Source organism: Eptatretus burgeri, chromosome 2 (genome assembly GCF_056783735.1).
Source record: "Eptatretus burgeri isolate ZD-2024b chromosome 2, Ebu_testis_v1, whole genome shotgun sequence".
NCBI classification, from domain to species: Eukaryota; Metazoa; Chordata; class Myxini; order Myxiniformes; family Myxinidae; genus Eptatretus; species Eptatretus burgeri.
This window is the reverse complement of record NC_140962.1, coordinates 33,617,802-33,644,404: the sequence shown is the minus strand read 5'-3', so window position 1 is coordinate 33,644,404 and position 26,603 is coordinate 33,617,802. Positions and strand designations below refer to the sequence as shown.

General features: G+C 43.3%; 1 protein-coding gene across 5 annotated transcripts in view; it reads left to right on the top strand.

The window, feature by feature from the left end:
* The window catches only part of LOC147031773 (cyclin-dependent kinase 13-like), a 182,107-nt gene that overhangs the window by 11,659 nt on the left and 143,845 nt on the right, over positions 1–26,603 (top strand). For 3 of the 5 annotated variants that reach the window (XM_085867306.1, XM_085867288.1, XM_085867285.1), the window contains exons 2-3: positions 10,950–11,636; positions 18,284–18,340. In XM_085867306.1, coding sequence (XP_085723432.1) covers positions 10,950–11,636; positions 18,284–18,340 — 744 coding nt within the window. The remainder of the gene's footprint in view (positions 1–10,949; positions 11,637–18,283; positions 18,341–26,603) is intronic. The other 2 variants (XM_085867298.1, XM_085867291.1) reach the window with 1 other exon arrangement.

Sequence of the window (26,603 nt, the reverse complement as noted above, 5' to 3'; positions counted from 1 at the left end):
TGGTTAAACTACCAAAATCAAGAATCACTGCTCACCTTCATTCTTTCATTCCTCTTTTTTTCTCGCCTTTGGAACAAACTCCCACACTCTCTTCAGTCCCACTTTTCCCTCCAGGGCTTCAAAAAAGCTCTTCACTTTAACAATGAAATAATTCTCGTATCTAGATCTGGAGGATTCGGATCTTCTCCAAAATTGAATCAACTTTTCTCGTCACACATCCAACGTGTCCAAGTTTCGTCTGAATCCGTCACAACTTTTTGATATATCGTGCTGTATGTCGTTTTTGGCCCTATTTCTCAATAGTGAAGAATCGCTTTAAAAATTATAGTAGCTGCATCCAGATCTTCACCAAAATCGAATCAGTTCGTCTTTGTCACACACCGAACCTTTTCACAAAATTTCATCCAGATCCGTCCACAACCTTTTGAGATATCCTTTACACAGACAAACAAACTGTAGTGGTCTGTAGTTACAGGGATCTGTTTTTGCACCTTTTTATGCAGGGCAGTGATGTTAGCAGATTTCCAAGCAGATGGCAGATGACCTTGGGCAAATGAGAGGGTGAATAGAACAGAGAGAGGGTGAGCAAGAGCAGAAGAGCAGGCTTTGAGGACACGTGGGCTGATGCCGTCTGGACCGGTTGCAGAATCTGACTCGAGGTTTGAAAGCAAGCTCTCCACCTTGTCAGGAGAAAAGGACACAGAGTCCAGGGACAGTTGGGTGCGACTGGGTAAAGTGGGTAGAGATAGTGATGGGTTTGGGACACAAGATTTAGCTGCAAACACCGAGTTTAGACATTCAGCTTTATCACGTGTGGTATCAGCAGTGCGGCCATTTGAGGTAAGGGAGGGGATGGAGGGGGAACATACACCAGAAACAGATTTGATTAAACGCCACCAGGATTTTGAGGAGGGAGAGAGTTTTGAGAGTTCAGACTTGAGATGAGAAAGATGTTGTTTTCTGGCTCTCCTGAGGGTAGATACACACTTGTTCCGAGCTTTGTGGAAAGAACTGAGATTGCCCTCAGTTGGGTTTGCTTTCCATGAAGCAAAGGCAAGTTGTTTCAGGACAACTGCCTCGCCACAAGCTTCAGTAAACCAAGGGCCGGAGGAAGGGTAAGACAACTGAACACGAGAGGGGATAAATCTGTGGATATCTTTGTCTTTTCTTTGTTTTTCTTTCAAGCTTCTGGGTCTCACTATCTGCCATGACCTTTCCTGGGAAAGTCACATTTCCAACCTCGCCTCAAAAGCCAGTCGCCGACTGGGAATCCTCCGTCGTGCTAAGTCCTTCCTCGGCCCTCTTGAGCTCCTGACCACTTACAAAGCTTTTGTCCGTAGCCTGATGGAGTACTGCTCTCCCCTCTGGGCTGGTGCTCCTGCCTCCCACCTTTCTCGGCTTCACGCTGTCGAAACCAGGGCATTTAAGATCATCGGCATCTCCCGCAATGAAGCTGAGTCTTTGGGCCTCTCACTCAATCACCGCAAGTTGGTCGGTGGTCTTTCTGTCTTCTACCGACTCCTCTCCAGCCTTGCCCCCCCTGCTCTCTCTGCGATTTGTCCCCACCACATTTCCACAGGGCGCTCAAGGTCCGCCAACAACCCCCTTCTGGTAAAACTCCCAAAATCACGAATCACTGCTCATCTTCACTCTTTCATTCCTCTTTTTTCCCGCCTTTGGAATAAACTTCCTCACTCTATTCTTTCCCATTCTTCCCTCCAGGCTTTCAAAACAGCTGTTCACCACCACTTCTTATCTTCCCCCATCCAAATCCTCGATCTTTTCTACCCCCAATAATCCACCCAAGCCCACTTCCTTCAATTCTCCTGCTTTCCTTCCTGAAAGTCCCTGTAATGTCCATCTTCTCTTCGCCATGTTCCCCGTCCCATCTCCATCCCTCTCCCTTCCACAGTTCACCTAATGTGTCTGTTCCCCACTGTTTTGTCCCTTCCACTCCCGCCCCTCTTGTCTCATGCCTCCTTGCTGTGAGTTGTGTGTTCGCTCTCATACGAGCCTCGACCAAGGTATACAAAAAAAAAAAAAAAAAAAATTTCAACTCCAAGCGTTTCCTCTCAAATTAAGCAACAAATGTTCCCAGTTTGGATTGTTTTTATGTTATGTTCAAATGTGCTATGTGTTATGGTTGAAGAGGACCAGCATATTCATGTGTACATTCCCTAAAATATACAAAGCATTTTGTTCGTGTAAGCCCAATTTAAGTTGTTCCTTGAAAACAGCATGTCCGTCAGCAACGACAGCTGTCCACAAAGTGATCACAGGCAAGTTTACATTGTGCAACCACCATTGCACATCTCGTCATTGACCAAATCAGACGATCAAGGACTCGCCGTTCTGTGTTATGCAATGACATTCTTGCTGGGCCAGAGGGACCACAACAGGGGTAATGAGATCTCATCCCTCCATCGAAGACCAGTCATAGCATCTCTCTGAAAGATGACAAGATCAAGTCTTCAGCCAACTTGATTGCCAGCCCATATCATCAGGCTGCCCCCACCAACTCGATCATCTTGCTGAGTGGCACAATTCGCAAATTTCTTCTCACCTCACCTCCAGGCTCGAACATGTCCTTCGATGAAGCTTTATTATTTGTCCGATTTATCCAGTTTATTGATTTACGGATATATATATATATATATATATATATATATATATATATATATATATATATATATATATATATATATATATATATATATATATGGGTCACGCAGCGACACGTACAGATCTTCGGTGGGAGATGTGATCTGCACGTGAATTTCCAGGATAGCTCTGTTCAGGAAAATTGTCACATTCAAGTCCAATTTTGTCGTTGGGGGTTTCTTTCCTCAATAGTTTGCAAAACATGACTCGTGTGTTTCTGAATTACAAATCCATCGTTTGTTTTGCTGTTGTAAGGTTGTTTCTTCTTTCTTTTTCTTTGTCTTATGTCTGTTTTTTTTTTTTAATGACATTTTTGCCCTTCATGTGAATCAGTTGTGACTTTGTGCTTTAACGTTAATTAAGTTCGTTAACCCGAAAAATAAATTGAATTAACCCGAAAACCTTAATTTTAGCCCTTCATGTGATTCAATCTCCTTTTAATCTGATCAAAGTCTGATCTTCCATGATGTTGTCGAATCGATGTGGCAGCAGAAGTAATCCTCTTCATCCTAAAATGTTATGTTTTGATTTTGAATCACAATTGCAGCTTTTTATTTGTTCTCTGTTGTAATTTTGTTTTTGACCGAAATTTCAATCAAAACATCTTTAATCTGAATTATTTTTTTTCCCCAGATTAACCTGAACACAGCTTTTTTTTTTTACTTTTTCAATAATTTTATAAGTGGTAAGATCATCGGCTTGGTTCCTTCCGAACAAAAATGTCAGGGTTAAACCCGAGATTGCAGTGTTCAGTGTTGAAAGGAAATTTTATTGCCATCAAATTGCTCCTTCGCTTAGCTTTTGTGTGCACGTTGGTGTGAAATGACTGGGTTTGTGAACTGCGAGTGCCAAAGGTGCAAAGCTCTGTTGCAGAGGAAGAGGACCGACCGTCTTGGACCACTGGCTCATGTCCATTGATCGGACTTTCCAGATTGTGCTGCGAGTTTCTGGAATCACAGAAGCCACACTCCACTCTTACGGAGCTTCTTGGGGTTGTTGCTCGGGCACGACAGGATATGGTGAACAAGATGTGATAAATTGCTCGAATGAATGATTTTATAAACTGGTTGCCATGGCAACAAGTGAACTTGGTGGGAAGGGCGATTTTTAAAAATATTTTTTTAATGTATTTTTATTTTATTTTATTTTATTTTCTTCTCCCGGGAGAGAAAATAAGTGCAGCACGACAGGTGCTGTACATTAATAGTTGTTGCAACTCATGATTATTGTAAGGTTAGAAAATACTCCGATGGGACCTTGTGATTAAAAATATCCTGTGGCTGCTTGGCAAATTATTATGGCAGGAGAGCAAAATATGAGGGGCATGTATGTCTGATGACCAAGAAAGTGTGAATGTTATATTTTATAACACTAGTGCATGCCCGTAGGTGCAAAAACAAACAAACAAACAAAAAAAATCTTTCAAACTGCGAGCCAGAAACGACAACCACACAGGCCGTTCCTTCGCTCTCGCGTTCTCGCGACAACCACACTTCCACACACAGAGTTAATTAAAATCAAGTTTACCTCCCTGTCTTTGCTTGCCATGACATTAGCTGCCATGTAACCGGCACGGCCCGTGACGTCATCGTCGGCCGGCCGCGCACCGGCCTACGCAGCAAGGTGTCATGTCATTGGTTGGTAAATAAATGGCCGCAGCAAGGTGTCATGTCATTGGTTGGTAAATAAATGGCCATAACTTGGGAAGTGCTTGTCCGATTAATATCAAACCTTGAAAAGGCACATCCTCAGGTCCCCAGCAATATACGTGGCGAATTTCAATGAGATCGGACCAGTGGTTGTCGAGAAACAGCGGTGTCTCACAGACACAGACACAGACACAGACACAGACACACAATTATAGCTAGATGTCTTGGATTTATTTTAAATATCTCTTTGGTACAACTTTTTTGAATACCACACATTATGTAGCGAGAGTGAGTTTGCTGCTACAGTATGACATCTGTTATCGTGAGTGATACTGATTTCGAGTTGAAAATATTAGCTGAAACTTTCCTTACCCCTCCATGAATTCTCAGCTGCCCTTTTGGACGGCCGTTTTTATCATGCCTCACTTGGCTGCCTTTGGTTCCAAAGCGTGGTGCTTGCAGAGCACCTCAAAAATTTGACGGTTATGTCAGTGCCAATGAGCCAAAGTATAATAAAGAGCCAACATGCCATGCTTGAGCAGCTTGAGCAACATCCCCCTCACCCCTCTCCCCCCCCACCCCACACCCCCACCAGCTGCTGAATATTTTTTGATGCCAGGAGCCTTTGTCATCTTATTTAAAGGTGGATACTTTGCTTTTTTATTCTTCAGCCTTTTTCCTTTTTATTCCTTTTTATTCCTGACGAAATCTCCTGAGGCATGATGTTTTCGAGTTGTCCGTCCATCCATGCATCCGTGATGGGCTTTCGTTCCCATGATAACTTAAGAACGGCTCAAGGGATCGAAGTCAAACTTGGTACAAGAATGTGCAATGATGTAAAAATGAAATGATTATACTTTTAGGTCAAGAGGACAAAGGTCAGAGGTGCCGTGAAGTACAAATTCTGTTGGCACGCCAACTTGTGAACCCAGTGATGGGATTTTGACCAAACTTGGTGCCAAGCACACATTACGTTGCAAAGATGAACTGATTAGATTTTGGCATCGAACTCAAAGGTCAGAGGTCATGTGAGGTAAAATTGTGATCCTTGAGAACGGCTGAAGAGATTTAAATCAAACTCGGTACAAGTATGTATGAACCTGTCAGTACATCCATCCATGATGGATAATTATTTGTGACTAAAAAGTCATGGGTCATAGGTCACATGAACACCTTTGTTAATGTGATACTATTGGTTATGGGATTTGAACTAAACTCAGTACATGACCAGGATACATATGTGCAGATGAGACATTGAAGGTCGAAGTTAGAGTAAGCAAAGACTTGATGTGGGCAGAGGCATATCGATTGACGTGGTGACATCAAATGATGTCCAGTTTGTGGATGAATTGTGGATTCTCAGCTGATTTTTGGAAACGAGGTAGTCTCACCAATGACATACTGGTTCAACTAATCGGTGTTGTTGGAAACAATTGTTTCAATATTAAAGTGGAATATTGTTGGAAATTTACATTGAATGTCAGTCCTGGCCAGTTGGTTCTTGAAAAGACTTCGGCCCAAGCTTTTCTTCCTGAAAAGCTGACAACACCAGAACATGGGATTAATTGTGGCCATTAATGAAATAGTAGATTGCTGGAAATTCATAATCGATGCAATTTTGTTTTGCTTTATATTTATGTGCTTATCTCCTGATGTAGACGACACAGATTTTACAGCCGCATCAGATATACCTGTTTAGCTGTTATTTTGTGTGTCTGTGTCTGTGTCTGTGGTTGATTGGTAATCCTCCCAGGGTGGGCTCAAAGTATCCACCTTCATTTCAGTAAGGGGTCACGATACATGGACCAAGCTGTGAAGTTTTTTGTTCTCAAAGTTTTGTGCCGAGGGCTCTCTTCAGGATGATCACTGAGCCACGAACAGCTTCCAAATGTAGTTTGTTTGCAGTAATATTGCCAGGTATGGTTTTTAATATCTCTGTGAAGTTCTTTGTCATAATTTATAACATTTATAACCGCAGCTCCAACTATCACTGGTGCAACTTTGGCATTCTTCAGCTTTCAGGACCTTTTCACTTCATTCTTGAGGTCTTGGTGTTTGGTCATTTTCTTGATTTCTGCATCGTTTAGTCCAAAATCACTGTTTTTAACACCTCAATTAGCAATACCTTCTTCTCTCTTTTTTGTACCTAAGTATGATATCTGGTCACAATGCTTTGTTTTCGATGTTCACGCTTGATGGGATCATTAGGTTGTACGTGAACGGTACTTCCATGTTTTCAGTGATTGCTTTTGGTTCATGTTCCCAGAAATTTTCTGCAACTGGGATATCAAAGTCTTTGCAGATGTGCCGTGGATTACTTTACAAACGCTGTTGTGTTGTGTGTACAGATGTTCTGATATGTTTTAAAAAAAATTTGTGTTCGGTCATTAAGCATAACATTTCACTCTTTATGCTAACACCACCTCCACCCCTCACCTGTGTCGTTTTTTTTTTCCTCCCCCCCACCCCACCCTCTCTGTCTGTCTCCTTCTCGCTCCCCCCCCCCCTCCGAATATAATGCAACACTCTCCCACACCTCTGTCACTCTCTCTCTCTCTCTCACTCTCACGTACCCTTCCCTCCCGCAGTGCATAGCAGCATATCGTCAGGCATTGCTCTCCCCACCTCCACCCCCCCTCTTGTCCCTAGCTTCCCCTCCCCCTTCTCCCTTTCTCTTTCTTCACCCCCTCCCCTTCACACCACCGTCAGAGAAGCAACGGGTTCTATTTGCTTGTCAGAAAATAAATAGAAATTCCATTGACAAAATTACTGACACCCGAGACTTTGGAATTTGGTATATTTGGTAGCATTTGTAATATTTTTTATCATATTCATATTTATATTCATATTCATATATTTATTTATAATATTTACATTTATATTTATAATATTTAAAACAACATTTATAATATTTGGTAGCACAGTCTTTGGACAAAATAACTACAGTCAAGTGCTCCCTATAGCCATGAATGAGCTTCCTCCATCTCTCGACTGGCAGTTTGGCCCACTCTTCTTCCAGTGCAAACAGCTCCAGTTCCCCCAGATTTGAAGGGTGCTTTCTCCCAACTGCTGTTTTCAGATCTCCCCACAGGTGTTCAATGGGATTTAGATCTGGACTCATTGCTGGCCACTTCAGAACAGTCCAGCGTTTTGTCTTGAAATATTTCTGGGTGCTTTTTGAAGTGTGTTTGGTGTCATTGTCCTGCTGCAAGACTCACAACCTTCGATGGAGACCCAGCTTTCTTCCAATGGGTTGAACATTGCGTTCCAAAATGCCTTTGTAATCTCCTGATTTCATGATGCCATGCACACATTCAAGGTACCCAGTACCAGAGGCAGCACAGCAACCTCAAAACATCCCTGAACCTCCTCCATGTTTGGCTGTAGGGAAGGTGTTCTTTTGTTTGAAGACTTCATTTTGTTTTCTGTAAATGCAGGGATGATGTGCTTTCCAAGAAGCTCTAATTTTGTCTCATCTGTCCACAGGACATTCTCCCAGAAGGATTTTGGCTTGTTCAGGTGTGTTTTAGCAAACTCCAGTTGGGCTTTCTTACGTGTCTCACTCAGCAGTGGGGTCCTCCTGGGTCTCCTACCATGAAACCCCCTTTCATTGAGTTGGGGATGGATGGTGCGAGTCGAAACTGTCATACCTTGTGTCTGAAGGTCAGCTTGAATCTGTACGACAGTTGATTGAGGTGCTTTCGCCACCATTCAAACAATCCTTCGCTGCAATCTTCGATCAAATTTTCTCTTGTGGCCACGTCCAGGGAGGTTGGCTACAGTGCCATGGACCTTAAACTTCCTGATAACATTGTGTACGGTGGACACAGGAACATCAAAGTCTCTGGAGATGGACTTCTAGCCTTGAGATTGTCCATGCTTGGCTACAATCTTGTGTCTGTCCTCTTCAGACAATTCCCTGGTTTTCTTTCTTTTCTCCATGCTCATTGCGGTACACACAATGACACAAAACAGCAGAATGACTCCTTTTCTCTATTCAAACTGGTTGAAGAAGTGATTTTTATATTGCAGACACCTGCAGCTCACCACAGGTGAGATCAATTCCAAAGTGAAGGAGAACCACCTGCTTGAAATCAAATTATTTCTCACAACTTCTAAAAGGTGCCAATAATATTGTCCGTGCCATTTTAAGATTTCTGTGTGGAATAAGGTCAGATTAAGCAATTTTTTTCAGCTTTTTTGTTTTGTTCTATTGCAAGCTAAATGAATACATATGTGGACACCAAAATATATTTTTATTTCAACAAAATATTTGTTGTGGACGGAATCGGATGAAACTTGGTGGACGGGACAGGTTGGGTGTGTGACAAGGAAGAATTGATTCAATTTTGGTGAAGATCTGAATCCGGATCTGATAATTTTTCGAGTGATTCTTCACCATTGAGAGATCGGGTTAAACCGACATATAGCACGATATCTCAATAAGTTGTGGACGAATTGGGATGAAACTCTCCCTTCCACAGATCTCCGAATGTGTCTGTTCCCCACTGTTTTGTCCCTCCCACTCCCGCCCCTCTTGTTTCATGCCCCCCCCCCCTTGCTGTGTGTTGTGTGTTAGCTCTCACACGAGCCTCGACAAGGTATACAAAAAAAGAAAATTTGGTGAACATGTTGGGTGTGTGAAGACGACGAATTAATTTGATTTTGGTGAAGATCCGAATCTGGATCCAGATACAAGAATTATTGAATATAAAAGTGATTCTTCACCATTGAGAGATGGGGCCAAAAACGATGTCTTGCATGATATTTCAAAAATGTATCGGGCCCGATATGTTCTCGTGGATCAGGCATTACGTGTCGGAGGTACGCGCTCTACCAAGTGCCCTTCTGGTTTGTTTACTACTCTTTTCATCTCCAAGACCTCTCCAGGGAATGTTCAAAACGCTCTCAAAATGAGATTGTCATTGCAGTGCAAGACAGAGTTCAACATATGGTGTGTGTTTATATAATCGGTGTGAATTGTAATGGAGGCCCGGACTCTTGCCCTAGCTTTGGGCCTTTCATAACAAGTTGAGAAACGTTTCAAGGCAAGAACCAATCCTGGACAGATCACTGCATACTCAACTGAAGGTGACAGGGATTTATAATTTGTTCAGGGTGCTGGTAATAACTCACCTACTCTTTTGAAGAGACACCAGAGGATCTTTAATTGACACCCATCACTCGTGCCGACAGACAGGTCCTTCAGCTTGATGTGCTTCCGAAGGATAGCGCATGCATTGCTACTTCTTTCTCCCTGCATGCGAAATACCAGGGTGGTAGTTTATATCTTTGTTGAGATTTAATCCCAGGTGACACAGCGCAGTGGCGAGTGCATTTACCCTCGAGGCTGTCTCTCCTGTCAGCCATATATTTAGCAAGAAAAAACATTTTCTTGCCAATTACATGTCTTGCTCTTAAATTTTGAATACAAAAAGTTGCCACCTTTTGGAGCGTTGCGAGTCTCTCGTTTCAAGAACATTTTAACACTTATCATAATTCATACAGAGTAATACATTTACATTTCCATATGTGTAGGTGAAGAGTTTGATTGCGAAACATGAAAGAAAACAATTACACGTTTTGAAAGTTACACGCAGCTCAACTATGTTCGATGGTAGTCGAGAAAGGTAAGCAAAATAAGTTTTCTTTGTTATGTTACACATGCCATGTCATTTGATCAAAAACACATGAAGCGCCGCGAGGAGTGATGTCAGGGACACATCGGCCATTTTGGAGTTAATGCCATATAGCACTATTTTAACCCTTACCCTATCATCCGAGCCTATCATCATCATATCATTAAAAAATGTCGCTTGCATCACTCCTCCTCGCGGGGCCTCACATGTTCTCTGTGAAACACAATGGAGGTATAATCTAGTTTTGGAATCTTCTTCTTATACGACATCCACTCAATGTGATGACACAATGAAACGTTCCAGTGTTCTCGTTCCAATTATGTTGACTAAATAGACACCACACAGATTGGTGTCCTCCTTCATGTCGCGAAGAGTTGAGAGGGCACTCACTTCTCCGGCGCTTCTTGCGCCTCCAGAGTAGCACTTTCTTTGCTGGTTCTCCATGACGCGTCACATGACCGGCAAGGCGAAGGCGGCGTTGCCTTTTACGGTCGTGTTGGTTTTGGAATCAAACTTTTCAAATATATGCTCAATACCCTGAAATGTGAAATTGCATTGTTATACAGTTTTTCGTGTTTCTCCCCGCCCCCTATTAATTAATTGATTTATTTATTTATATATATATTTATTTTTGTTTGGTGAAAATATATTTGTATGTAACTGGATTTAACTACCCGCGTGATTGCGCAATCGACTTCCATTGTCGTTGATGAAATATTTTTGCGACAGTCTTGTTTTGGATCTCATGTTTCAGTTTGAGCTTTGCAACTTTCAAACTGTTTGTGATAGTATTTTTCAGTTGAGGTTGCTTTATTTTTTGAACAAGCCTTGTGATTTAATTTGGGTAGAGTCATTGCATTATGTGTGGCTTATACGTGTTTGTTTCAATGATCATTGAACAAATCTTTTTGTTTGCTGCCATAAACACTACCTATTGTTCATGAAAGGTGAGGTAGTTATTTTTAAAATTAACCAACTTTGCTTTTATCTTGCATTCCAGGTACCGCCGTTCAGGTGTGTCTCGCAGCCGAAGTCCATACTTCTCACGGCGTTCACGGTCACGTTCTTCATCCCACTCCCGTTCTCATGCACGGCATTCGCGATCGCACTCACGCTCCAGCTACTCTCCTTCACGTATCACATACAAAACTAGCCTGGCTGCAGAGCTGAGCAAGCACAAGCGTGCCCGAGAGGCTGAGGCAGCCAAGCTCAGGAGCAGAGCTACAGTGGAAGTGCAAAAGGAACCACGTGAGCATGCGCCACATGAATTGGCTCCACGGGAGAGAGAGGAGAAAGTAATATCACCAAAAATCACCAAGCTCGAGCGACCGCCATCACCAGAGGTTGTCAGTTATGTCCCACTTCTAGTTCTGGAAGAAAAGTCTTCAACAAAATCATTAAATAGTGAAGTGACTTCTGAACCAGAGACCAGACTCGCTGAGGTGGAAGCCCCACCAAAAACCCCACCGGCATTGGAAGCAGTACGACCAAAAGAGGTGCGGACAGTCGCTGCTGTGGCTCCTGCCATCATCCCTGAACTAAGCACCTCTGTGTCAAAGGTTAAAGTGGAAGGAAAAAAAGAGAAAAGTGGAAAGCCTGTGAAGGAGAAGGCGATAAATGTACCAACGAGCACACTGCCTCCATTGCCTCTGCCACCTGTCTTGCCTGATGAAGTACTTCCTGAAAGGTAACTGTGGAGGGAGGGTGGGAGGATGGATGTTGTGGTGGTCATGGTATTGGTCCAGAAATTAGTTTTTATTCTTTTAAAATTTTGGTTTTACTTGATGTCATAAGTGTGCTTGAACAGGCTCAAATTATACTTTCCTTCTACTGTCTTAGCTCCAAGCTCTCACTTTAAAATAGCACACTAACCTTTGTTGAAGTAACATTTTTGTATATTTTCGAGAGTTTGGGCTGGCTGCAGAGTAATTCCCTCCGCAAAAATTATTTCAAGTAAAACTGAACTCGCAACGAATATCCCAAGAGCCCACAAAGGGTTATTTGTATTTGTTCGCCCAAAGGTCTGAGAGTTGTCTCCAGAGTGAAAATATCTGTAGAATTCGAATATGCTGGTCTGATAAAAATCCACTTGGACAGTTTTCCACAAATCGCGTTTTTATATGGGTACCCTATAATTTCCCATGAACACATTTCGTTTCGTAAACGTTCCGAACGAACTTTATAAGGAATTAATTTTGACTCGAGCCCAATAGCTACACCCAAAATGAGATATCATGCTAAAGCTTATCATTGGTCGGATTCTATGAACTATTCTGTTTCTCAATTTGACTTCAAAAAAGTTGAATTAGCCTGATTTCAATGATTAACCCCAATTTTACTTACCGGCACGTTTTGTCATCTTATATTGTTTGTGTATTTTTTCCAATCCTGAAGTTTTCAAGAGGATTATTCACAAAACAAATGTACTGTTTTGAAGAACTATCATTCCCATTCCCGATGCAAAAACAATCACGCAAAACGGTTTATATTTTGCAGAGTAATGACTAAAAGAGTATACATGGGGTTTATACTTGGAAAATATCGCAGTTTTCGAGATTTACACAATTCTCAAGAAAAGTGACTCATTGCAAAATATTATGTTTTATATTGATATAGTGTATATACGACCTCAATATTCTTTGCAAGTGGAAAAGTTCTTGTCTGAGTAGTGTCCCCAGATAATTGGTTATTTGGTATACTCTATTTTCAGTGAAATAGATGGTTGGACATCAGTTTCATTTTTTTGTTGCACAAATGTGACATACTCTAACTATAGCACATGCATGTAGAATATTGTTGCGAATTCGCGCCCGCCGGCGTGCGGACGGCCACGTGACTCGAATTGCGGCACGTCGGACAATTCAGTCGTGACCCTTCGGGAACTATCTCCCGGAGCCAGTCACAGGTGGGCCTTTCGACCTCACCACAATCGTGCCAATCGGCCACCCGCGTAGGATAGGGTTCTTCGCCAAACTCGACCAACCTAAGTACCCACGCGGATGGTAAACCGGGCGATCGTACCTCGCCGCAGGTCGACTCCGGACACGAGCCGCTTGGGCGGCCCGTTCCGTACTGTCGGGATAACCGAGCGGTGTTGTCGTCAACCTCGACGGTTCAGATTATTTACCGGGCGTTTTGCACCCACTACGAACCCTTTACTTGAAGCAGGATGGAGGGTCAAGAAAGAAAAGACGAAGCGAAACGGGAAAACAGTTCACACAATGCACATTTATTTCCCGGCACACGGAAAGCACATATATACAGCCAAACAGTCAAAATGCACATATAGCAACCAAAACAAAAGCAACGACGACGCAGAATTACTACCGACTACGCGCACACACGGCAACACATACAGTTCTACTTTACAGACGGCGCAAACACACATTTACTCAAAAGCAAAGGAAAGAAGCCACCCTCATAGACAAGGGGGCAGACAGGCCTGTAGGCCAATTGTGCGCGTGACCTGGAGGAGCAGCCAGGTCCGCGAGACCGGGGGGGGGGGGTCCTACCCGCGTCCTCGTGACGCGTTGGCGGGCGAGCCGCAGATGTGCCCGCGTGGCTGTGCCCCGACTCCGTGCTCCTTGGCGGGTTTCGTTGGCACGACGTTTGGAGTGGGGTGGGAACGGGGCCCCCTTTTTGTACTATCTCAGCGCGGGGAAAAGAGGGAATTGTTGATGCCCTGGGGGAGGAGAATGGCTGGCTGGCTTGGGTCCCGCGGCGAGCGATCCCACACCGCGACCTCGTCGCCGACCGCCGTCCTTCTCGCCTCGGACCCGAGCTCCTTTGCCTCTTCCCGCAACTCTTCTCAGCCGACTCCAGAAACCAACTCGCTGACACTCTCCTCAGCCGACTTCAGAACCAGACTCTCTGCCACACCGATGACTTCGCCACCCGACTCAACTCACCCTGCCTTGCCAGCGCCTTGCGCTCGCCGTCCCATAGGCTGGCAGGAGCAGATAATATGCAAATATCCGGATCAGGATGACCTCGGGGGCAGAGCCACGCTCGCCCATTGGTCGGAGGAAATGGGGCGTGAATCTCCCCTGATCCTAGAATTTGCATATATCGATTTCACACAGGCGCGCCTGGAGGCGGGGCCAAGCCGCCCGGCGCTTGCTAATTGGACGGAGGAAAAGTGGGCGTGTAGCGTTCTTGATCCGATTTTTTCCCTCGGAAAGGCCGCTAGTTGCGCTCGCGGCTCGGTGCGTTCGGCACCAATCGCCGACCGGGCCCGAGACAGCCCGACGCTCAGTGTTCCCAGGTGTTGCGGGAATGGCCGTAGAAGGAGAGAGGTGAAGGTGGTGGAGGGTTTTCGGTGGTGGTTTGATGGTTATGGTGCCGTTTGGGAATGGCGGTGATGCGATGATGTGGGAGCGAGTTGTGAAGGTAAAGGTCGTGGCTGTTGGCATTGTTGTTGTTGTCCGAGGGTTAGAGCCTGGTTGCAGTTGGTGATGATGGCTGGCGTGGTGGTTGTTGTGTGATGGCGGTTGAGACGTGGTTGGTTCAAAATAAAGATAGAACAGAAAAACGCCTAACTCAAAGGATCGCAGCCCAGATGAATCACATAAATTCCCTCTTGACAACGGGTTTGGGCTAACTACACATGTACTTAGAGATATCTCACCTACGGGCCCTTCATGGTGTAATGCGAATTTCCACAGCCGTAACAATATTCTATCTTCTGTTGACCAGACTACGATGTTTATGTATCGCACGCGTATTCCCTGTATAATGAATGTAGTTGGTGGTGGTAGAATAGCATTTTTTTTTCTTTCAGGTTCACCAACAGCAAACAAAATGACATCAAAACGTACATGCATTCTCCATATTCACGGTAAAACTACTGAAGAAGTCAAACTTTTCGACGACAATTCATGGCGGAAAGTGAATTCTGTTCATGAAAAGAGACATTCCACAGTAAAAGACTCAAAGTATTTCAGAATAAGCCTTCCTGCTGAATATGACCAGACAACTGGTTATCACAAACAGTGCAGCAAAGATTTCACTGCACTGTGCATTGCAAATGTGGAACAAGATTCAGCTGGCCCATCACGATTATACGTACTGCTTTCTGAAGTAGAACACACAGAGGCAAGTTCTACAGGCATCTTTGAGAAAAAGTGCCTGTTCTGCAATTCCATCACCAAGTCACTTGGGAAAGGCAAGCGGGAAGTGTTGGGGACCTGTATGACTGACATGGATGAGGAAAGCATATAAAAATGCAGCTGAACTTGCGCAAGATAACGTGATGTTTGCAAAGCTAGGAGGTATCGACATGAAGGCAAAGGAAGTACGATATCACCACTCCTGCAGGAGAAATTACATATATCATTGCCAAACCGCAGTACAGAAAGATGACGACATGATGTCTTCAAAGTTGGCCGCTCACAAAGCAGCATTCCAGGAACTCCAGAAGCATATCCATGTGACCTTGGTGTCAAATAAAGGAGCAGAATACCTGTCATCATTGCACGTGCGCTACCTCACCTTGCTTGGAGATGATGAGACGACATATCCCGCTAGAAGCTTGGCCGACAAGATCCTGAAAACATCCAAACAAGAGGGGGAGCACTCGGTAGAGTGCAAAACCTCCGCCGCCAATACTGCTCGGTCACTCAAGTGAACCTGATATCCTATTCATTCAATTTAACGTCAACAGTGCTCACAGAGTTATAGTTTGCAACTTTCCCTTTTACTTTTAACTTTTACATACTCAATTCATTCGTCATAACTAGATTCCTTGAGACAGAAATTGATTTTACGTGGGTATATCCACCTGAAGTTCCAAAATCAGCCGCAATTATAATTTTGGCATGTTTTTTTTGTTGGAAATCACTTATAACATGTAGTAATGCAAAAAAAGAAATCGAAATTTTGTTGAAAAAAAAGTTGCAAAATTTTTTTTTCTATAAATTTTTTTTTTGGGGGGGGGGGGGGGTTGGAAATCACTTAAAACATATAGAAATGCAAAAAAAAATTCAAATATTTTTTCAAATTGTCCGCCATAGCGGCCATATTGGATTTTGGACCAAGTCCAAAATCTAATGGCATGATCCTTGGAGCAGACCTAACCCCCCCACCAAGTTTCGTCCAAATCCGTCGAGGAGTTTTTCCGTAATACTGTTCACATACAAACAAACAAACAAACAAACAAACAGAAAGGGGTGAAAACAGTAACCTCCATCCATCTTCTATGGCAGAGGTTAACAAACAAACAAACAGAAAGGGGTGAAAACAGTAACCTCCATCCATCTTCGATGGCGGAGGTTAACAAACAAACAAACAGAAAGGGGTGAAAACGGTAACCTCCGATCTTCGATGGCGGAGGTTAACAACACCAGGCGATACATCAGTATTCCCAAACTGGTTGATGAATTGGAGTCTACTGGACTTCATGCATTTACTGGTACCGACTTCACAGCATCCTTCATGAACAAAGGAAAACAGAGACGCCTTGACATCATGATGAAAGACGAACAGTTCATCTCAGCATTTGCCATGCTAGGGGAGCACCACAATGTGCCTGATGAAACAGTTTTGACAATTGAGCATTTTGTATGCTCGCTGTATGGGAAACACAACTTGCTCAGCGTTGACACTGCCCACTATGTTATGTTTCGACACACATATGCGCCCAGACAGCTGGGGGATCCACTGGAGAAGATCAAGGGTGTAAACCCAAGCAGCATGCCACCTTGGCGATCCGTTCTGATCGAGAAAATCAAGAGAGCAAATTATGTTGCCTCTCTGTGGAAGAAAGCTGAACGTCAAGATCCATCTAGCTTATGTGGCCAGCCGTGCCAACACGGATGGATTCTGGTTGATGGAAGCTACGCAATCGATTGGTTTGATGGTGATCAGATGCCACGTTATATCAGCCAGATCCTCAGTGAAAAGGAATCAGTCATCGAATCAGAGGACGATGAGGATGTGGACATGTCGCACGGAGAACTTTTGTACGGATCAGATGAATCGGATGTGGATGACTGATTGGAGATGAGCAAAATGGAAAGCTCCTTGTGTGATGACGGTTCAGATACATTCATGGATTCATTATAAAACCGAAGATTACCAAGACACTTATCCAGATCTATAGGAACATATTGAAGAAAAGTCAATAGATTTGCATGCTCATTTTCCAAACTTCTCAACACATTGCTATTAATACACATGGATGACAACCATTTCATTTACAAGACAGATATATCTGATTATCATGATTACGTTTTTATATACATTGTTAACAATTTTGTCATATTATGACAATGTCAATAAATCACTATATTGTAATTAAAACGTAGCTTCGACTTATTTTACATTTACATGTATATTCCAAGAATCATCGGAAATTTCGATATTTAACAAGTAACCCCATGTATACTCTTTTAGTCATTACTCCTGAATTGTTTTTGCATAGGAAAGGGGAATGATAGTTCTTCAAAATAGTACATTTGTTTTGTAAATAATCCTCTTGAAAACTTCAGGATTGGAAAAAATACACAAAAAATGTAAGATGATAAAACATGCCGGTTCGTAAAACTGGGGTTAATCATTGAAATCAAGCTAATCCAACTTTTTTGAAGTCAAATTGAGAAACAGAATAGTTCATAGAATCCGGCCAACAATAAGGTTTAGCATGATATCTCATTTTTGGGTGTAGCTATTCGGCTTGAGTCAAAATTAATTCCCTATAAAGTGCGTTCAGAACGTTTACGAAACGAAATGCGTTCACAGGAAATTATAGGGTACCCCTATAAAAACGCGATTTGTGGAAAACTGTCCAAGTGGATTTTTATCAGACCAGCATATTCGAATTCTACAGACATTTTTACTTGAGAAACAACTCTCAGACCTTTTGGCGAACAAAACACAAATAATCCTTTGTGGGCTCTTGGGCTCGAAGCTGCATCTTTAATTTCAGCATATGATCAAAGCTAAAAGCTTGTTACTTGAAGAATGGCAACAAAAGCTTCCGGTTGATTCCCATGAAGTTTGGTGAGCGGTGTGGAACCGAGCAATGCAACATTGTGAACCTTGGCATTAGGGCTGTGACTCGTTTGCAAAAACTCAGTTCAGATCCGGTGCTCGGTAGTTTTGGCAAAATTTTGCCCTGTCCAGGATCGCCTCAGAATTATGGGATAAGTTTGCATTGCATCAAGCATATGCGAATCGATCGCATGGGGGCCTCAATCTCAGCTGCAGTGCCCGATTACGGTAACTGTTCCTGCATGCATTCGCTGATATTGCAGTTGTTTGTACTCCTTTTATCTTCCCTCCATGTTTCAATGCACATGTTAAATTAACTGGGTCTCTTTTTTGGTTATTCACTAGGTCTTGCCAGCAAAGAACCTCAACTCGGGTTCCATCTTTGATTAGGACCCCGGCGAGGTGAGGTTCCCAGGGTTCCAATTGAACCCTGTATAGGTGAAGGAAGGCCCTCAATCCAGTTTGGAGCTTATAGGCTGTTTGGCCGGCATGACCACTGTTATGTGACCCTGGGGGAAGTTTTTACTCGGCGAGGTGTATTTGATGACTTTTGAGCACTGCAAAACCCAAATATCCTCTAAAACATTTATAGTGTGTCCGCTATTCTAAACCAGTGATTATGGGAATTGGGGGCATTAGTAGACATTTCAATTACGTTGCCGTAGCTGTAGTTTCTAAGCTACAGAGTACAGTTACAGTGCACAGTTACAGTGCCTGATTACGGTAACATCTCCTTTGAAACTCACAAAGAAAACCGACACGATCATTCCAGAGTACATCCGATTCATATACCAATGCACCTTTATACCACACACACTTGAGTACTGCAATTACTTCGTTTCATGGAGTAATTGCTTGAGTTCGAGAACTCGCCTCACGTCGAGAACTAAACCACATTGCACTAATCATGACTATCGAGTGTGAACGAGTGATTGCTGCCACAATGCCAACACTAAAGCCATTTATTCTGCAAGTTTACATGCAGCAATCTGGCAGTTCTCCAAAATTAGCTGTTTGATACATTTTATCGAATGACCACAGTTGGTTCCATGTGAGTGCTCAAGATCGTGCATAAATTTGCAGCCATTTTCAACTCTGCACCATTTAAACACACAGCTACATGAATGACATGCATCATCACATTGTGCACACAGCATCCTGTAAATTTCAGTTGGTCTTGATTTCACTCAGAATACTTTGACCGCCATTGATCACTTGTGTAGCTTGCTCAAGGGTAGGCAATACGGTATTATTGCATAACATGGACTGTTGGACTATTATTTTTGCTGTTCTATAGTAAGTACTGTACATGTCAACTTTGAACCACCCTTTTAATCTTTCTGAAGTTCACTAGTGTCAAACTGATTTCATTCCAATGGTGTGGTCTGGTGCATGGTAGTGGACGGTTGGGTACGTTGCATGTGAATGCAAACTTTCTGTTGGATCCCCATTTTGCTCTGTTGATATGAGCAGATGGAAGAGATTCCTTTGTTTGAACATGTTGTGCTTTGATCTTTATGATGCTGAAAATTATTTTGAAGATGAGCCAGGGAGATGTCAATGAAGTCATCCATCATCATTGATAGAGATTGGCAATGATGCATTGCTGTGTTATCTCTACTATTTCAGGTTCGCAGTGGCCTGCATTGTACATTTTGTGCTTTAATATGTGATCTGTTGTACGTTGTGCTGGCAAATATTCACATTTAAGGGGGTGGGGAGGGGGGGAGGAGGGCGTTGCGATGCGTTCCTAACGTCGCCACTTCAGGTATTATATTTTGCTTCTTTTTACCTATGATGTTACCCTTTTTGTTATATTGAAGTACTGTCGGACCCCACCATTCGCGGGGTTATGTTCCTGAAAAATGTAGCAAATGATGAATCCAGGAATGTCGGGACATTGTTTCAATGGGAAAAAGGGGGGTAGGTTCCCTGAGGTTCATGATTCGTAAAGGAAAAATCAAAAATCCCATGAAAAACTGAATACATGGATATTCATCGCCGTCATCGTCATTGTTTTATGGCCATTTCCAAGCTTGCATGTGTGAAGCACAGGGCCGCGAATGTGGAAGCAGGTCAGAAACCGCGAATATACCTGCGAATACACTTGCAAAAGAATTGCAAATATACAAAGCATCGGGCCGTGAACGTAGAAGCAGGTCACATTTTATGAACCACAAATATGCGGGGTCCACGAATAGCGGAACTGTGAATGTCGGGGTCCGACAGTACACATAGTTATAAATAAATGAAAAAACCCAATTACTGGACATATTTAAATAAAAATAAACCTTTCGAAAGCAGTCGAAGTTGGTGATACGTCTTCTTCCTCCTTGAATGTCGGCATATTTATCTATCGGAGGCAAACTTCAAAGCCCGGAAACATCAAGTACACATTCATCAGCATTAATTCGATGAACAACATTCAATTTCACTTCTAATGTACAACACTTATACAATGCCTCTCAGCTAATCTCCAGGCCATTACATTTATTTATGTATGACGCAAAGTACAATAGTTATTTCGGAGATTTTGCGAGCTTCCAATTTGGTACTTAAGCGATCTTGTAAGTTCTGAAAACGCTCAAATGAAAGGTGTGGCATTTAATATGATGTAAGTGTGAGTTGAGACGATGAATATCGAGAAGTGGTGTTAATAACGTGATGAGGTATTTGCAAAACGACATCAAAAGGGGTGACATAAACTGGAGTATTACTGTAGGTGATATTGACAAAATTATTTAAAGTTGAAATGTGTTGGAATATTTTGAGCATTTTGTCTTTTTAACTTTTTGAATGCCCCATTTACCTTTATTGGTAAAATGACGTGACAAAAAACAAAGAAACAGCCACCGATAATTATCAAGTGATTTTGGAGTTTATGTCCCTTTAAAATAGCATTGCCATGACCTTGCACATACTACTGCAAACTGGATTTCCCTTTTGGATCCCAATTACAGCAAAATTAAAACACATTGTGATCAGGGTGGAGGGAAGGATGGTTTGAATGAAGCACCAATGAAAGTGGTGCTGTATGATTTTTTTTTTTTTTTTTTGTGATGGGACATGGGGCATGGCATTGCAAAGTCATTACCGTTGTCATTCTGAAGGTGAAAAAAAATTGCTTATCCAGTGGCAGAGCAAGGTGAATAGATGGACAATGACACAAAGTAAATTGATAGACATCTGAAGAACCCAGGGGTATATTGTTCTGGATTTGGAAACCTTGTGCACACAAACAGCCAGAGTTTCCGTAGTTCACTTTTTTCGATAAGTACGTGTTTATAGTTAGAATCCATCCCCTACGTCTAATGGGAATTTTGTGTGTGCGCGACGAGTTATTTTTTAGTTAGGGTTTTACAACAACTACAACAACAACGCCACCGTTCCTCACTCGACCGAGTCACCATTGCCCACGTGTTTTTGGCTGAGGGCATGGGCGGAGCCTCCGTCGCTTATGATCGAGGCTCCGCTCCAAGGAAGGGCATGGACCGTTTCCTCCAGCCAATGAGTGAAGGACGAGCACCACACGCGCGCCCCAGCCAATCGGGAGGCTGACCATGAGTTGTCCGACAACCCCTCGTCCAATCAGGAGGCGAGTGGCGAGGAAAGAAACCCCTCCCACCTCAAGAGAGAAAAAGAGACGAGAGGATGGCAGACAGGAGTGATTGTGGCGATTGGCTTGGTCTGCGATCCTTTGCAGTGGCTCACCGTGGTGGTGGTGGTAACCGAAGAGCAGTGATCGTGGTGGTGGTTGAGTGGTCTGCAGTCCTGGTGGCGATTGCGGCGCGGTCTGTGGTCGTGGTTGAGCGGTCTGCAGTCTTGGTGCTGACAACGCCAAGGTCGTGGGTTCGAGTCCCACCGTGGTGGTTCGGGGGTCGGTGTGACCGCACGATGCGGGACAGGTACCCTGGCCCTGCTCTACCGAATAGACCCACGGGGTCCAGTTTCTTTTGGGTGTGTGTGTGTGTGTGTGTGTGTGTGTGTGTGTCCGTCCGTCCGTCCGTCCGTCCGTGGGCCGCATGTGTAAGTAGAATTGTACAAGTGTTTTCCTTTCTTTGTAAATTACATTTTCTTTTATTCGTGATAACTCTGCTCTTTTTGTGCTCCCCCTCCCCGATTATTGTTATAAGTAAACCCCTGTTAAATGTACCAGCTCGTTTTCTGTGCTTTCCTTCACTGGCTTAGCACGGTGCGGGCTTGAGAAATAGTAAGGCCGTTCATGCCGTAAATTGTTCATTTGGTCCGGCGCGGCTTTGGTAACTTCCACTCGGTGACGCCGGATCCGAGTCGGTGATAGCGACTCGATTTGGACAAAGTCGGCCAAGGGTGTGGTTTCCCCGGTAGTTGGACGGCGTGAGTACTTCGGTAAATTGGAATTAGACAAGTGGACCCGACCTCACGCCATCAACATATTGGCGACCACAGTCCTCTAAGTGACCCATGACCTTTCGGAGTTGTCCGAGAGTCACGACCTAAATTCCGGGTGTTCGGTGGGAGACGACTCCACTGCTCCCCCCCGTGGTCATTTATCACCACCGAATCCCAGCCCACAACAATATATCGTGAAAAGCCATTGATGGAACAATTTTGTGTACTTACAATAAATTCCAGTGGCAATCCCCAATACCCAAGATTCACACAGTCTTTGAAATTCCCGGAAAAATGAAAGAGCATTTTCCAGTACTGGAAAACTTGTCCAAGTCCTTGAAACTCCTGGAAAATTGAGGCAAGCCCCCTTCCCCCTCCAGTCGGAATTGTTGATTGCGCCGGTCTTTTGAAGAGAATGTTACCTAATTTTACCTCCCTTTCGGGATTTACCATTAAAGCCATGCAGAAATGGTTTTTCAGTCTGTCAGTTGCACTTGACCGCTGAGCTAATCCTAATCCCCATTAATGGGTTGATTGCATAATGTTAATTTAGCTGCTAAATTATTCTAGAGTTAATCCCCTCTCTTCTTCTATCCTAGTTACCCATCATTTGGTGTTAATGGCCTCTGATATTTGTTTATCCATTCAGACCAAAAATAATTGAGTATTCCCTGGGACTTTAGGCGGTTTCAACTTTACACATCAGACTAAAATACGCAATTTGTTGTCTATCTGACTCACCGCGATACATTTGGTCATTACTTATCCAATCTCAACCAAACTTGCCAGGAGGACGAAGGGTCACACAGTTCAGGTTATAGCAACCTCATTTGTTCATTTCTCCAAGGGGATTTTCAGCAATGCCAACCCTCCCGATTTCATCGGGAGGCTTCCGAAAATTCACCCAAACTCCCGCCCTTACGATCACTATCCTTATCCTCCCGAAATTTTGATATTTTTGCACTGTTCACTAATCAGAATGTACTAGTATGAGAATTGAATGAAAAGCATCGTCTGCTACGTATAGCATGTGGTAACTCCATAACGTTCGCTGCTACCAAATTGTACGTAAAAAAATGCAAATTCAAATGAGGAGCAGCGAAACATTGGGTCTGGATCTCGCTTAGGCGATCATGCACTGAGATTTAGTGCATGCGGTATGTGTGCAATACAGTGCATGCGGTATGTATGCACAGTGTATATGCATGCGATACGCTCACTGCATGCAGCTGGGCCCCGTACCAGCCCGGCGGTCGCGACCACCGTGCGGTGTTTAACAGCCGCTAGAGTTCTACGAGTCGCGCTGCAGCTGTGGAACATCGACTTCGAAGTTACCGATGCTTCAAGCCCTCGATGTTGATTACGAAATGGCAGAAAAGAAGCTTACGAAGACCAAGAAATGGTCTCAGAAGTACAAGACCGAATACAGTCTCCAATACCCGTGTATTCGAAAGTCTGAAAGAGGAATTCATCATGCGTATTGTACAGTATGCAGCGTTGATATTTCAGTTGAGCACGGAGGTCGCGATGATATTCGGAAGCACGTTGGAAGCAAACGGCACACAGACATTGCAAAGGAGAGATCTTCGAGCACGAGTACCGGTACACTTCTGAATTATTTCACCAAACAAGGGACAAGCGAGGAAGAGGATGTTACCCGAGCGGAACTTCTCTTTAGTGGATTTATTGTGGAACATAACTTGCCAATATCAGTCTCAGATCATGCTGGACCTCTATTTCAAAAGATGTTTCCAGATTCAAAAGTTGCTTCAAAGTATGGATGTGCAAGAACAAAAACTTGCAAGATGTGCAAGATGTGCAAGAACAAAAAAAAAAAAAAAAAAAAAAAAAGCAAGAAAAAAAAAGAAAAAAAAAAAGAACAAAAAAAAAAAAGAACAAGAACAAAGAAGAAAAAAAGAACACTGGTCAACAATTTTTTACTTTCTGAATGTTGTCTAGATTTCTACAAGTGAATTAGGGTATTCTGGCACTGCTGAATCAGGAAATGGCATCCGTTTCTCTCCATCAGGTCAGGTTTTTGTGCTAAGTTGATTTGAAAAAAATCAGATCTTGTGACAAAATCAATTACATTTTTGTGGCATTATCAGCTGATTTTTGTCAACACATATCATCCTAAACATGTTTTTAAGAAAAAAAAATGTTTTGCCAACAACATTTATTGATTACATGATAGAAACATCGATTACTGTCATCTGAATGGTGGGCATTGATAAAGGTAAGTACAAGTAAATTGCATGTTGCGTCACCACTGTTCAAACTTCAGGGCTTGAACTTCCGTTTCTTCGAACTCCTGGAATGTTCAGCGGCAGGGAGGTCTCTCTTCAGATTCCAACAGTAGTCAGCCATCATGACTGCGTCCCAGCGACCCTGATACCTGGTCTCCATCTCCTTCATGTCCTGATGGAATCTCTCCCCCTGCTCGTCACTCATTGAACCCAAGTTCTCAGGAAACCGGTTCATATGTGAAAATAGGTAGTGCATCTTGATGCTCATGTTGCAGTCCAGGTTTCTGAAAGCAGTCAGCATGTTGTTGACAAGTTCTGCGTAGTTTCTGGCCTTATTGTTGCCAAGAAAGTTCTTCACTACCAAAACAAATGTATTCCACGCTTCCAGTTCCACTTCGTTCATTGAGTTTTTGAACTCTGGATCTCTGATGAGCTGACGGATCTGAGAACCATCAAAGATGCCAGCTTTCAACTTCTCCATGGTCAATCCTGGAAAAGCCTGGCACAAGTAAGTGAAGCAGTCACCATCTTTGTCCAGAGCCTTGGTGAACTGCTTGATTAAGCCGAGCTTGATGTGCAGCGGTGGGAAGAGTATTCTGTCTCTGTCCACCAGAGGGTCGTTGATGACGTTTCTTTCTTTGCATGGCACCAATTCCTCCCGCACAGGCCAGTCCTTCTTCGTGTAATGCTGAGCACGGTCCCTACTATCCCACATGCACAGAAAACATGGGTACTTGGTGAAGCCAGACTGTTGTCCCAACAAAAAGTTCACCATCTTCAGGTCAACACAAATAAACCACTTATGCTGATCATAACCAATTTTCTCCAGCACGTACTTCACCGCTTCATACTTCTCCTTCAGTGTAGTCGAGTGAGCGATGGGTACAGAGGCAAACTGGTTGCCGTTGTGTAGCAGAACACATTTCAGTGATCGCTTGCTGCTGTCAATGAACAGTCTCCAATCTTTGGGTTCGTACTGTGGCACTCCAAGCTTGAGCAGAAGCGCATGTCATAAATTGGCGCATGTAGGTATTGTACATTCTTCAGAGTTCGTTATTTCAAGAAATACAACTTTTTTGTATCACATTATTACAAAATCTGCCCCATTAACTTTAGTTTTGATCCACGAACTTTATGCTTTGCCTCACCAATTTTTGGAAGATTTTGAGGTTTTATGACTTCAAACTGATCCCTTTTCGACATAATCACCTAGAACTATCGTACCTGAATACTTCTTGTCATTAAAATAATTATTTCCAATCAAAACAATTATTTGACATGACATTTTACCCCCACCAACTTCTTCTAAAATGCTCCACACATGCGTACATGTGAACAAATATGTAAAAAATGACATGTGGCCATATCTCAAAAACTTGACCTGATTGAACAAAACTAATGTGAGTTTTGGATTCAGCGCATCAGATTCGTCCTAAATCAGCTTAAAAAATGCAGACAACAAATTTGTTGTTGACCAGTGTAATTGGTGAGTTGTCAAATGTTACTGCTTCATCTATTGCCGATATTGCTAGACTCGCTCCATTTAGCCTAGCTCCAGACGGTAGCAATGACAGTGGTGAGGCCCAGCTATATCCTGTCCTGATTTCGTACCATGACAACAGTGCTGGGATTGTGAAGCAAGGTTTGCTAAGTTTGCCTGCATGCAAACAAGATTCCATTGGAGAAAACATTTCCAAACTGCTTGATCATGAGTTCAGTGACAGGAAAATTCCGTGGGGAAATTGTGTTTCCTTTTGTGCTGATAATGCCTCTGTCATGGTGGGCAAGCACAAAGGAGTCGCTGCTTATATCCACAAACAAAATCCAGAGTGCTACATCATGGGATGCCCTTGCCATATGATGCACAATACGGCCAAGAAGGCGGCTCAGGCCTTACCCATTGAATTAGATGACTTTCTCATCGATATTTACTACTACTTGGACAAAAGTAGTAAACGCGTCAAAGGAGTGAAAGCACTGCAAGAACTCTGTGATGCCCCGACACACAAGATTCTGAAGCATGTCGCAACAAGGTGGCTGTCCCTTGG